At 48.4% G+C, this 14,064-nt stretch overlaps 1 protein-coding gene and 1 long non-coding RNA gene across 2 annotated transcripts in view; one reads left to right on the forward strand and one right to left on the reverse strand.

Moving 5' to 3' along the window:
- Positions 1 to 3,104: 3,104 nt before the first annotated feature.
- Positions 3,105 to 14,064, reverse strand: part of LOC116967659 — a 17,287-nt gene continuing 6,327 nt past the window's right edge. Inside the window, exon 3 of the long non-coding RNA XR_004410301.1 lies at positions 3,105 to 3,114. This is a non-coding gene — a long non-coding RNA (uncharacterized LOC116967659). The remainder of the gene's footprint in view (positions 3,115 to 14,064) is intronic.
- The window catches only part of shkbp1 (SH3KBP1 binding protein 1), a 19,748-nt gene continuing 15,670 nt past the window's right edge, over positions 9,987 to 14,064 (forward strand). Inside the window, exons 1-5 of the mRNA XM_033014239.1 lie at positions 9,987 to 10,253; positions 10,909 to 10,962; positions 11,804 to 11,849; positions 12,039 to 12,112; positions 12,842 to 12,900. Of these exons, the coding sequence (XP_032870130.1) occupies positions 10,198 to 10,253; positions 10,909 to 10,962; positions 11,804 to 11,849; positions 12,039 to 12,112; positions 12,842 to 12,900 (289 nt within the window). The 5' untranslated portion in view covers positions 9,987 to 10,197. The remainder of the gene's footprint in view (positions 10,254 to 10,908; positions 10,963 to 11,803; positions 11,850 to 12,038; positions 12,113 to 12,841; positions 12,901 to 14,064) is intronic.

The raw sequence follows: 14,064 nt of genomic DNA on the forward strand, positions 1-14,064 counted from the left end.
GAGGGAACTGTAATAAGATGAAATGTTGAGAGTTGTCGGGGGAACCTACAACAGGGCGGCACGGTGGCGCAGCGGTAGAGTTGCTGCCTTACAGCGCCGGAGACCCAGGTTCGATCCCGGCTACGGGTGCTGCTGTCTGTACGGAGTTTGCACGTTCTCCCCGTGACCTGCGTAGGTTTTCTCAGAGATCTTCGGTTTCCTCCCACACTCCAAAGACGTACAGGTACGTAGGTTAATTGGCTTGGTTTAAATGTAAAAATTTGTAATCCCAAATGTTGAAACTTCAATCAACCGCTGGGGCGTGTACAAGCTGAGTAACTGGTTAATCCAGTTTCTGCGGCAAAAACATTAGCTAGAAATGAAAATCTGAAAAAGCCTGTAAAATAAAACCAAAATGGAATCAGTTGACGTATTCCGCAGACCAGACTTTGGAAAGAGAATAGTTTGTAAACTCGTTTAAAATGATTTGCACTTTGTAGCTCATTGCCCTGTGGCAATATCCAACATGTGCAGAGTCAAACAGTCATCACAGCATGGACACAGGCCCTTCAGCCCATTCTGCCCAAGATGTCCCATCTGAGCTAGTCCCACTTGTAGTTTAGTTTAGAGATACAGCGCGGAAACAGGCCCTTCGGCCCACCGAGTCCATGCTGACCCGCGACCCCCGTACACTGACACTATCCCTCACACACTAGGGACAATTTTATATTCACACCAAGCCTATTAACCTACATACCTGTACGTCTTTGGAGTTTGGGAGGAAACCAAAGATCTCAGAGAAAAGTCACGCAGGTCGGGCGACAATTCTGTCAACATGTTGGATGACGACAGAAGTCTACAGCGAGCTACATTGTCTGACGCACAAGCGAACAAACTATTCAGATGCAGGAAGTTTGTTCCCGATGTTGGGGAAGTCCAGGACAAGGGGTCACAGCTTAAGGATAATGGGGAAATCTTTTAGGACCGAGATGAGAAAAACATTTTTCACACAGAGAGTGGTGAATCTCTGGAACTCTGAAGGTAGTTGAGGCCAGTTCATTGGCTATATTTAAGAGGGAGTTAGATGTGGCCCTTGTGGCTAAAGGGATCAGGGGGTATGGAGAGAAGGCAGGTACGGGATACTGAGTTGGATGATCAGCCATGATCATATTGAATGGCGGTGCAGGGTCGAAGGGCCGAATGGCCTACTCCTGCACCTATTTTCTATGTTTCTATGTAAGTTACAGGTGAGGTCTCCCCTCATCCTTCCAAACTCCAGCGAGTACAGGCCCAGCGCCGACAAACGCTCATCATATGTTCCTGGACCATCTCCAGAGCCAGCACATCCTTCCTCAGATAGATGGGCCCAGATGATGTCAACATAACCAGAGATTTCGTGGAGACGAGGTGTGGGGGGAGGAGAGGGGATTTGCAAACGCTCGGCGCAAGCAGCAGCGAGCAGCCTCGGTCAGAAATGAAATCATACAACTTCCTCTTCACTGTGGAGGAAGACTTCACAAACTCACTTCTCCAATCTGTCCCGTCAAGACAATCACGACTTCTGGACTCTAGCCCAGAGTCGGGGAAATCTAGAACCTGAGGAAGTAGGTTTAAGGTGAGGGGGGGAACGATTTAAAGGAAGCAGCACTGTGGCGCAGCGGTAGAGTTGCTGCCTAAGCTTGCAGCGCCAGAGACCCGGGTTCGATCCTGACTACGGGTGCTGTCTGTACGGAGTTTGCCCGTGGGTTTTCTCCGAGATCTTCGGTTTCCTCCCACACTCCAAAGACGTGCAGGATTGTAGGTTAATTGGATTGAATTTGTATACTTAATATAAGTGTAAATTGTCCCTAGTGTGTGTAGGATAGTGTCTTAGTGTGCGGGGATCGCTGGTCGGTGCGGACTCGATGGGCTGAAGGACTGTTTCCGCGCTGTATCTCTAAACTAAACTAGACTAAACAGTGGAAAATCCTCTGGCTGTCTTTCAGATCTAGTTCTCTGGCATGAACAGCCACTGGTTCACATTATAGGCACCACCCAATTCTCTCTATTGAAGTGAAATCGAAACCCTTGAGGCCAACAACAGAGATTGTTACAAAGTTAGAGCAGCAGCCTGTTTGTTTTTGTAGGGTTTAGGTGTGTGTGTGTGTGTGTGTGTGTGTGTGTCAAGTCCCATCAGACCAGAAAGACAACTTACAACTGCAAGGCATTCCATGTGAAAAATCAAAGTTTGTCAAAGGATGGACGTGTACTCAGCTGTGTCAGAATAGCTCTGAATAGATCTTTTAGTTAGGCAATAACTTAGGATCAAGGATACATTTGCTGCACTTCAGTCCTGGGTGATTAGTAAATAAGAAGGAACTGCAGATGCTGGAAAATCGAAGGTAGACAAAGGTGCTGGAGAAACTCAGCGGTTGCAGCAGCATCTATGGAGCGAAGGAAATAGGCAACGTTTCGGGACGAAACCCAAAGGAAATAGGCAACGTTTCATATGAAGAAAGACTGGATAGACTCGGTTTGTACTCGCTAGAATTTAGAAGATGGAGGGGGGATCTTATAGAAACTTACAAAATTCTTAAGGGGTTAGACAGGCTAGATGCAGGAAGATTGTTTCCGATGTTGGGGAAGTCCAGAACAAGGGGTCACAGTTTAAGGATAAGGGGGAAATCTTTTAGGACCGAGATGAGGAAAACTTTTTTCACACAGAGAGTGGTGAATCTCTGGAATTCTCTGCCACAGAAGGTAGTTGAGGCCAGTTCATTGGCTATATTTAAGAGGGAGTTAGATGTGGCCCTTGTGGCTAAAGGGATCAGGGGGTATGGAGAGAAGGCAGGTACAGGATACTGAGTTGGATGATCAGCCATGATCATATTGAATGGCGGTGCAGGCTCGAAGGGCTGAATGGCCTACTCCTGCACCTATTTTCTATGTTTCTATGGTTCTATGTTGCCTATTTCCATCGCTCCATAGATGCTGCTGCACCCACTGAGTTTCTCCAGCACTTTTGTCTACCTTGGAGATTAGTAAATGAGTTACTGTAGGGTTGGATGGCCATTGCACTCTTCATCTGAAGAAGGGCCTCCACCAAATGCAACATCCACCCATGTAAAGAACTCTGTGCGTCTACCCGATATATTCCTCTCATGATTATATACACCTCTACAAGATCGCCCCTCATCCGCCTGCGCTCCAAGGTCGCCCCTCATCCCAGCCTGCTCAACCTCTCCCTGTAGCTCAGGCCCCTCGTGTCCTGGCAACATCCTTGTACATCTTCTCCGCGCCCTGACCAGCTGGACAACATCTTTCCTTATAACTGGGCGACCAAAACTGAAAGCCCAATACTCTAAATGTGGCCTCACGACTGTGTTGTACGGCCTGTAACATGAGTTCCCAGCCTCTATACCTAATACTCTGACCAGAGATTTCGGGGAGACGAGGTGTGGGGGTAGGAGAGGGGATTTGCAAACGCTCGGAGCAAGCAGCAGCGAGCAGCCTCGGTCAGAGATGAAGGCCAACGGATAGATGATGTTTTCGGTTGGGACCCTTCTTCAGACTGATTGTTGCACCATCAAGATGCAACACAGAACGCCACAGGAGACCCTTCTTCCCTGTGGCTATCAAACTGTACTTAACAATAAGGGGTCGGCCATTTAGAACGGAGACGAGGAAACACTTTTTCACCCAGAGAGTTGTGAGTCTGTGGAATTCTCTGCCTCAGAGGGCGGTGGAGGCTGGTTCTCTGGATACTTTCAAGAGAGAGCTAGATAGGGCTCTTAAAAATAGCGGAGTCAGGGGATTATGGGGAGAAGGCAGGAACGGGGTACTGATTGTGGATGATCAGCCATGATCATATTGAATGGCGGTGCTGGCTCGAAGGGCCGAATGGCCTACTCCTGCACCTATTGTCTATTGTACAACTCCTCCCCCTTCTGTTGTGGGGTAGACCGAGACTGACTCCCCTCCCCAAATCTTTTCGCATCCCCAATCCTTTCCACTCGCCACTGTAATTTCATGTTTCGTGTTAAATAAAGTTGTATCGTATCGTATTGTGGATTTGGACACTGATGAAAGACACAACAGTCTCCACTGAGGAGACATTCTTATCTCTTCTTCTCCTCCTCCTGACAGAGAGTTACTTGAAACCCAGCCTGTGGGAGTTTAAACTGCCTTATGCTGAACAGGAAGATATAATAGAAACATATGTTTTAAAGATAGCATTGGGGGAAGGAGAAGGGTGGGATTGTGTGTGACTAGTTCCCATATGAACAATCAAAGCAAGACCTTGTTGTTGCCAAAGGATATAGCACACACTTCCCGTGGATAAGGGATATAAAGGGAATACTACCAAGTCCTGAAGAAGGGTCTCCACCCAAAACGTCACCCATTCCTTCTCTCCAGAGATGCTGTCTGACCCGCAGAGTTACTCCAGCACTTTGTGGTTTAAACTAGCATCTGCAGTTCCTCCCTACACTGTGTTTATCTTCATATTCTGTTGTGCTGTAGCAAGTAAGAGGTTCATTGATCGATCTGGGGCACATGGAAATAAAACACTCTTAACTCTTGGTGTAAACCAGCATCTGCAGTTCTTTCTTACACACAACATTCATACCATTGGTTTGTAAGCTGCCCAAGCAAAACATGATGGCGGGACTGACATAGGATGAGAGAATGGGTCGACTGGGCTTGTATTCACTGGAATTTAGAAGGATGAGAGGATATCTTATAGAAACATATAAAATTCTTGTGGGATTGGACAGGCCAGATGCAGGAAAAATGTTCCCGATGTTGGGGGAGTCCAGAACCAGGGGCCACACACAGTTTAAGAATAAGAGGTCGGCCATTTAGGACTGAGTTGAGGAAAATCGTTTTCACCCATGAGCTGAGTAGAACGTAATGAGTAGCACTCGCTGAGTTTCTCCAGCATTTTTGTGTTCCCTAGAACCAAGTGCCTACCATGTGTTGGAAAAACTTTTTCACCCAGAGAGTTGCGAATCTGTGGAATTCTCTGCCACAGAAGGCAGTGGAGGCCAATTCACTGGATGTTTTCAAGAGAGTTAGATTTAGCTCTTAGGGCTAACGGAATCAAGGGATATGGGGAGAAAGCAGGAACGGGGGTACTGATTCTGGATGATCAACCATGATCACATCGGAATGAATGACCTACTCCTGCAACTATTTTCTCTGTTTCTCTGTTTTTAAACCTGCACCTGCAGTTCCTTCCTGCGCACAATATTCGTACTGCTGGGGGGTAAACCACGCAAGCGACGTTTGAGGTCTGTTCCTCCAATTTGTTTAAATGTGGATTAGCTTTACTGAAACACTAGTCAAGTGGTTCCTCATATTGAATAGAGAGTCGATTGTTTGTACTTTCCAAATGATTGCTGCCTGTATATTAACACAATGGAATTAGTTGAAGGGCTGGTTCTTGTCTGTGTTCATGGTTTTTCCATGAGGCAGGTTGGATCAAAAGCCAACTTGATAATATTGGTGCATGATCGTCACATGGGCAGAGATACAGTGAAAGACTATTGTTTGTGTTCCAGCCGAGGAAATTATATCCTGCATAAATAAATGATGACAGACACAGAGTGCTGGAGTAACTCAGCGGGTCAGGCAGCATCGGTGGAGAACATGGATAGGTGACGTTTCACAGAGTGCTGGAGTAACTCAGCGGGTCAGGCAGCATCGGTGGAGAACATGGATAGGTGACGTTTCACAGAGTGCTGGAGTAACTCAGTGGGTGCAGCAGCATCTATGGAGCTAAGGAAATAGACAACGTTTCGGGCCAAAACCCGTAAGGGTTTCGGCCCGAAACGTTGCCTATTTCCAGAAGGATTTCGGCCCGAAACGTTGCCTATTTCCTTAGCTCCATAGATGCTGCTGCACCATAACTCAGTGGGTCAGGCAGCATCGGTGGAGAACATGGATAGGTGACGTTTCACAGAGTGCTGGAGTAACTCAGCGGGTCAGGCAGCATCTGTGGAGAACATGGATAGGTGACGTTTCACAGAGTGCTGGAGTAACTCAGCGGGTCAGGCAGCATCTGTGGAGAACATGGATAGGTGACGTTTCACAGAGTGCTGGAGTAACTCAGCGGGTCAGGCAGCATCTGTGGAGAACGTGGATAGGTGACGTTTCACAGAGTGCTGGAGTAACTCAGCGGGTCAGGCAGCATCTGTGGAGAACATGGATAGGTGACATTTCGGTTCTAGACCCTTCTTCAGACTGAGAGTCTCACCAGAGATTCCTTCTCTCCGGAGATGCTGCCTGTCCCGCTGAGATACTCCAGCATTTTGTGTCTCTCATCGGTTTAAACCAGCATCTGCAGTTCCTTCCTACACATGAGAGTCTCACCGTCTGAAGAAGGGACTCGATCTAAAACGTCACCTACTCCTTTTCTCCAGAGATGCTGCCTGACCTGCTGAGTTACTCCAGCACTTTGTGTCTATCTTCGGTTTAAATCAGCATCTGCAGTTCCTTCCTACATATAAATAAATGAAAACAGTGTGAGAGAGAAAAAGAACCAGAATGCTTTTGATAACAGTGGTGCAGCGGGTAGAGCTGCTGCCTCACAGCACCAGAGACCCGGGTTCGATGCTGACTATGGGTGCTGTCTGTACGGAGTTTGCACGTTCTCCCCGTGACCTGCGTGGGTTTTCTCCGGGTGCTCCGGTTTCCTCCCACACTCCAAAGACGTGCAGGTTTGTAGGTTAATTGGCTTTGTAAAATTGTCCCTCGTGTGTAGGGTAGTGTGAGTGCACAGGGTGATGCTGGTTGGCGTGGATGTGATGGGCCGAAGGGTCAGTTTATGAGCTGTATCTCTAAAGTCTAAAAATGGTCGAGGATTGTGTTAATATAAACACTAGCAGTCTCAGTTTGACAATGGAGGACATTGCCACCTGCTGTAGAGACAGCGTACAGCAGCAGACAATTCCACAAGACAACATCTACAATCCTGTCTGAAGAAGGGTTTCGGCCCGAAACGTCGCCTATTTCCTTCGCTCCATAGATGCTTCTGCACCCGCTGAGTTTCCCCAGCAATTTTGTGTACCTTCGATATTCCAGCATCTGCAGTTCCCTTTTGAACACAACATCTACAATCAAATGACCACAAGATACTTGTGATACTTGCTTGCTAATTTATTCTTTGTTTAAATAACCCATTGCTGGCTTGTGCTGTTTGAATTCCACTAGCCTTCAGAGTGGAGAGTGATATTTAGGGCCTCTCTGTACACTGTGGACGGCTCGATTTGTAATCATGTGTTGTCTTACAAACTTACAAAATTCTTAAGGGGGTGGACAGGCTAGATGCAGGAAGATTGTTCCCGATGTTGGGGAAGTCCAGAACAAGGGGTCACAGTTTAAGGATAAGGGGGAAATCTTTTAGGACCGAGATGAGGAAAACATTTTTCACACAGAGAGTGGTGAATCTCTGGAATTCTCTGCCACAGAAGGTAGTTGAGGCCAGTTTGTTGGCTATATTTAAGAGGGAGTTAGATGTGGCCCTTGTGGCTAAAGGGATCAGGGGGTATGGAGAGAAGGCAGGTACAGGATACTGAGTTGGATGATCAGCCATGATCATATTGAATGGCGGTGCAGGCTCGAAGGGCCTACTCCTGCACCTATTTTCTATGTTTCTATGTCTTTCCGCTGACTGGTTAGCCCGCAACAAAAAGCTCTCCACTGCTTGGTGGCGCAGCGGTAGAGTTACTGCCTTACAGCGCTTGCAGCGCCAGAGACCCGGGTTCAATCCCGACAATTTACACCAGGGACAATTTACATTTACACCGAAGCCAATTAACCTACAAACCCGCACGTCATTGGAGTGTGGGAGGAAACCGAAGATCTCGGAGAAAGCCCACGCAGGTCACGGGGAGAACGTGCAAACTCCGTACAGACAGCGCCCGTAGTCGGGATTGAACCTGGGTCTCTGGTGCTGTGCGGCAGCAACTCTACCGCTGCGCCACCATTGATTATTGCGGGTGTCAGGGGTTATGGAGAGATGGCAGGAGATTTAGGGTTCAGAGGGAAAGATAGACTTGGGCCGAATGGCCTAATTATGCTCCTATCACTTACGAAGCTGATCATCCCCAATCAGTACCCCGTTCCTGCCTTCACCTCATATCCCCTGACTCCGCTATTTTTAATATTGCATTAGTATTAGTATTCATTGTTATTAGTTATTAAGTTAGTCTCGGTATGAACTAGAACTTTTGAAGGCAGCATCTCTGGAGGAGGTGGACAGGTGGCATTTCGTGGCACTTGTGTCGGATTGGCTTGGATTGGTTCACACAGCGGGGGTTCCAGAACCAACTTGCAGGAACAAGGTCCCAGGTATCAGGTGTTTAAGAAGGAACTGCAGATGCTGGAAAATCGAAGGTAGACAAAAGTGCTGGAGAAACTCAGCGGGTGCAGCAGCATCTATGGAGCGAATGAAATAGGCAACGTTTCGTCCCGAAACGTTGCCTATTTCCTTCGCTCCATAGATGCTGCCTCGCCCGCTGAGTTTCTCCAGCACTTTTGTCTACCTTTGAAATAAACTAAACTTGATAAAGGTTTGATAAAGGCTAACCTCAAGGCACATGCAGGCAACTGAATCATCCTACCACAACTAGAGAGCAGTCCTGAACTACTATCTACCTCTTGGATAGGCTGGGTGAGTGGGCAAATGTTTGGCAGATGCAGTATAATGTGGATAAATGTGAGGTTATCCATTTTGGTGGCAAAAACAGGAAAGCAGACTATTATCTAAATGGTGGCCGACTAGGAAAAGGGGAGATGCAGCGAGACCTGGGTGTCATGGTACACCAGTCATTGAAAGTGGTCATGCAGGTGCAGCAGGCAGTGAAGAAAGCGAATGGTATGTTAGCTTTCATAGCAAAAGGATTTGAGTACAGGAGCAGGGAGGTTCTACTGCAGTTGTACAGGGTCTTGGTGAGACCACACCTGGAGTATTGCGTACAGTTTTGGTCTCCAAATCTGAGGAAGGACATTATTGCCATAGAGGGAGTGCAGAGAAGGTTCACCAGACTGATTCCTGGGATGTCAGGACTGTCTTATGAAGAAAGACTGGATAGACTTGGTTTATACTCTCTAGAATTTAGGAGATTGAGAGGGGATCTTATAGAAACTTACAAAATTCTTAAGGGGTTGGACAGGCTAGATGCAGGAAGATTGCTCCCGATGTTGGGGAAGTCCAGGACAAGGGGTCACAGCTTAAGGATAAGGGGGAAATCCTTTAAAACCGAGATGAGAAGAACTTTTTTCACACAGAGAGTGGTGAATCTCTTGAACTCCGTGCCACAGAGGGTAGTCGAGGCCAGTTCATTGGCTATATTTAAGAGGGAGTTAGATGTGGCCCTTGTGGCTAAGGGGATCAGAGGGTATGGAGAGAAGGCAGGTACGGGATACTGAGTTGGATCATCAGCCATGATCATATTGAATGGCGGTGCAGGCTCGAAGGGCCGAATGGCCTACTCCTGCACCTAATTTCTATGTTTCTATGTTTCTTGGACACGCTAGAGGCTGGAAACATGTTCCCGATGTTGGGGGGAGTCCAGAACCAGGGGCCACACACACAGTTTAAGAATAAGGGGTAAGCCATTTAGAACGGAGACGAGGAAACACTTTTTCCTCACAGAGAGTGGTGAGTCTGTGGAATTCTCTGCCTCAGAGGGCGGTGGAGGCAAGTCTCAGTTGCCAGGTGTCAGAATCCCAGGACCAGGTTTCCAGCAAAGATCCTAAATCTTTGGTTTCCAGGGGACCAGGTAGGTCCTATTTCCTGTTCAAAAAGGAACTGCAGATGCTGGAAGATCGAAGGTAGACAAAAATGCTGGAGAAACTCAGCGGGTGCAGCAGCATCTATGGAGCGAAGGAAATAGGTAACGTTTCGGGTCGAAACCCTTCTTCAGACAGGTCGTATTTCCTGTCTGCCGACAGCGCTCACCCCGCCCGCCCTCCCTCCCCATCTTAACACGGAAGCGGCGGGGCCCGAGGAGCGGCGACCAACCAGGCGCGGACAGGGGGCGGCACCGGGGCCGCAGTTTACGGAACTTTGTGACAACTTTCTGCGGAGTTTTGAAAACTTCGCCGAGTCTTGGGAAACTTTTGCGGAAGTTTGTGACAAGTTTGCGGAACTTTGCCGAGAAACTTTTGCGGAACTTTGGCGGAGTTAGCGGGTGTTGGTGTTGGTGCTGGTGTTGGTGCTGGCGGCTGCGGGACATGGGCAGCGCCGCCAGGCCCGGGCAGATCATCCACCTCAACGTGGGTGGCAAGAGGTGGGTGAGCGGCAGAGGCTCAGTGTCGGCGCTCCCTGCATCCTGCTACTGGGGGCGTTAGACAGAGACACAGGGGTTAGGGCTAAGGGTTAGGGTTAGGCAAAGACAGATGCTTTTAGGTTAGGGATAAGGGTTACAGTCATAGACTGATACAGTGTGGAAACAGGCCCTTCGGCCCAACTTGCCCACACCGGCCAACATGCCCCATCTACACTAGTCCCACCTGCCCGCGCTTGGTCCATATCCCTCTAAAAGGTAAAAGGGCCTCGACCAGAAACGCAACCCATTCCTTCTCTCCAGAGATGCTGCCTGTCCCGCTGAGTTACTCCAGCACTTTGTGTCTATGTTCGGTGTGAACCAGCATCTGCAGTTCCTTCCTGCACTCTCCACGTTGCTCCACCATTACAGGCCCCATTAAACAAACGATAATACAACAGCTCGGTAATTAGACCACAACAGTGCGAGTCGTGGTACAGAGAGAGTACACATTGCGGGACAGGCAGCAAACCAACATCCCGTCTGAAGAAGGGTTTCGGCCCGAAACGTTGCCTATTCCCTTCGCTCCATAGATGCTGCCTCACCCGCTGAGTTTCTCCAGCATTTTGTGTCCACCTTTGACTGGAGATTAATATTTGGATTTCAATATCTTCCACAGGTTTAGTTCCTCCCGGCAAACACTCACCTGGATCCCAGACTCCTTCTTCTCCAGGTAAGATGTGACGACTGGCACTGACTGTGGACTCGAGTCATAAGTAGTGATAGGAAGACGGCTGTGGAGGCCACAAGTCAGTGGATATATTTAAGGCAGAGATAGATAGATTCTAGATTAGTGCGGGTGTCAGGGGTTATGGGGAGAAGGCAGGAGAATGGGGTTAGGAGGGAGAGATAGATCAGCCATGATTGAATGGCGGAGTAGACTAGATGGGCCAAATGGCCTATTTCTACTCCTATCACTTATGAACATGAACTTATTTTACATAAATAATGCCTCAATTTTGTGGGTTGCAGGGTAGAGTGGAAAGTAAACGACAGGAAAAGGGGGAGCATTTTTGATGGGTGTTTTCAGACTGGTTGCTGTTACCTGTGGGGTGCCCACACCTGAGCTCACCTGAGCCCACAGTCTCCACAAGTCACCCATTCCTTCTCTCCAGAGATGCTGCTGCGTGTCCTGCTGAGTTACTTCAGCTTTTTGTGTCTATCTTTGGTTTAAACCAGCATCTGTAGTTCCTTGGTATTTGGGTGGGTGGGTGGGTAGATGGTCTCTCGATGAGGGGGTGTTCGGGACTGGAAGGGTAAGTACCCTAGAATTATCCATGGCCTCAGAGGGCGGTGGAGGCCGGTTCTCTGGATGCTTTCAAGAGAGAGCTAGATAGGGCTCTTAAAGATAGCGGAGTCAGGGGATATGGGGAGAAGGCAGGAACGGGGTACTGATTGCGGATGATCAGCCATGATCACATTGAATGGCGGTGCTGGCTAGAAGGGCCGAATGGCCTACTCCTGCACCTATTGTCTATTGTCAAACCTCGCTGAGTTTTGTCTCTGCTTTGCAGCCTCCTGAGTGGTCGTATCTTCAGTCTAAGGGATGAGACAGGAGCCGTGAGTAACTCTGGCATCAGCTGCAAATTGTTTAATTTATTGTCACATGTACCGAGGTACAGTGAAAAGCTTCTGTTGCGCGCCAACCAGGCAGCGGAAACACAATACGTGATTACAATCCGTGCAGTGATATGAATCGCAAAGTAAACTGAGGGTGTGTTTTAAAAAGCTCTTTGTTCTTCTCTCTAGATATTTATCGATCGGGACCCGACTGTGTTTGGTACAATACTCAACTTTCTCCGCACCAGGGAGCTGCATTCCAGGTAACGGCCACAACAGGCAGAGAGAGTTGGTCAGCAAGTGGCAATAGACAACAGCCGCCCGACTCATCACCCACACCAAATCCTGGCATCACATCACTCCAGTCCTCAAAAAACTTCACTGGCTTCCCATCTCCCACTGGATCACCTACAAAATCCTGGTCCTCACCTACAAAGCCCTCCACCATCTGGCCCCCCCCATATCTCACTGACCTCCTCTCCCCCTACCAACCCTCACGGTCCCTCAGATCCACATCAGCCGGTCTCCTCTCCATCCACAAGTCCAACCTCCGCAGTTTTGGGGACAGAGCCTTCTCCAGGGCAGCTCCCAGGCTCTGGAACTCCCTCCCCCAACTGATCCGCAATTCCGTGTCCCTCACCATCTTCCAGTCCCGCCTCAAGACCCATCTCTTCACCTCTGCCTATCCTTAGCCCCACGTCCCCGTCCCTTTTCATCTGTGCATTAATTGCCTCATACTGTGTTTTGTATTGAATTCTGTCTTTACTTTGTGTACTAGTCATGTCTCTACTATTTATTTCATTCCCCTTACATGTTTTTCCTCTACATGCTCAATTTTTGTAAGGTGTCCTTGAGACTCTTGAAAGGTGCCCATAAATAAAATTTATTATTATTATTATTATTAATAGACAATAGGTGGTCAGGGACCACGACAAGGTTGCAATGTAACGGGGAGAAAATTTGAACTTAAGGCTGGATTTCTTTCTTGACAGAGAAACCAACATCGGATTGCTTCGGCACGAGGCTGAGTTCTACGGGATTTCGCCGCTGGGTAAGACGAGCGAATCGCTGCGGCACTGGTCACGCAGGGACTGGTCACGCAGGGGACTGGTCACGCAGGGACTGGTCACGCAGGGACTGGTCACGCAGGGACTGGTCACGCAGGGACTGGTCACGCAGGGACTGGTCACGCAGGGACTGGTCACGCAGGGACTGGTCACGCAGGGACTGGTCACGCAGGGACTGGTCACGCAGGGACTGGTCACGCAGGGGCTGGTCACGCAGGGGCTGGTCACGCAGGGGCTGGTCACGCAGGGACTGGTCACGCAGGGGCTGGTCACGCAGGGACTGGTTCACGCAGGGACTGGTCACGCAGGGACTGGTTCACGCAGGGACTGGTCACGCAGGGACTGGTTCAAGTCAGAAGTGACATCAACATTTGACCTGTGATGTGTGACGTGGGTCTAATGCAGAGCTCCGCTCCGCACCACGGAACATTCTGGCACCTCTTCACCTGAAGCTGAACTCAAACTCATATATATATATGTATATATACGCACACGCGCACACACACACACACACACACACACACACACACACACACACACACACACACACACACACATATATATATACACGCACATATATATATGAGTGTATGAATATATATATATATATGAGTATGTATATACATATATATATACACACACACACACACACACACACACACACACACACACACACACACACACGCATATATATATACACGCACATATATATATGAGTATGAATATATATATATATATATGAGTATGTATATACATATACATATATACACACACACACACACACACACACACACACACACACACACACACACACACACCCATCAAACCTTCTCTCCTTCACCTTCTGGATGTTGCCTGACCCATTGAATTACTCTAGCGTTTTGCTTGAGATCCCAATATCTGCAGTTCCTTGTGTCTCTGCTGTTATTTTCATTTCGTTCTGAATCTTCGTCCACTCCTCCCTCATCCACTCTCTTCCCAAACACCTCAGCCTCTATGAGGGGAATAGATCGGGTACAGACACCGAGTCTCTTGCCCAGAGTAGGGGAATCGTGGACCAGAGGACATAGGTTCAAGGTGAAGGGGAAAAGATTTAATGGGAATCTGAGGAGTAACTTTTTCACACTGTTACGCCTGTTTCCCTTCGG

The sequence above is a fragment of the Amblyraja radiata genome, chromosome 41 (genome assembly GCF_010909765.2).
Source record: "Amblyraja radiata isolate CabotCenter1 chromosome 41, sAmbRad1.1.pri, whole genome shotgun sequence".
NCBI lineage: Eukaryota > Metazoa > Chordata > Chondrichthyes > Rajiformes > Rajidae > Amblyraja > Amblyraja radiata.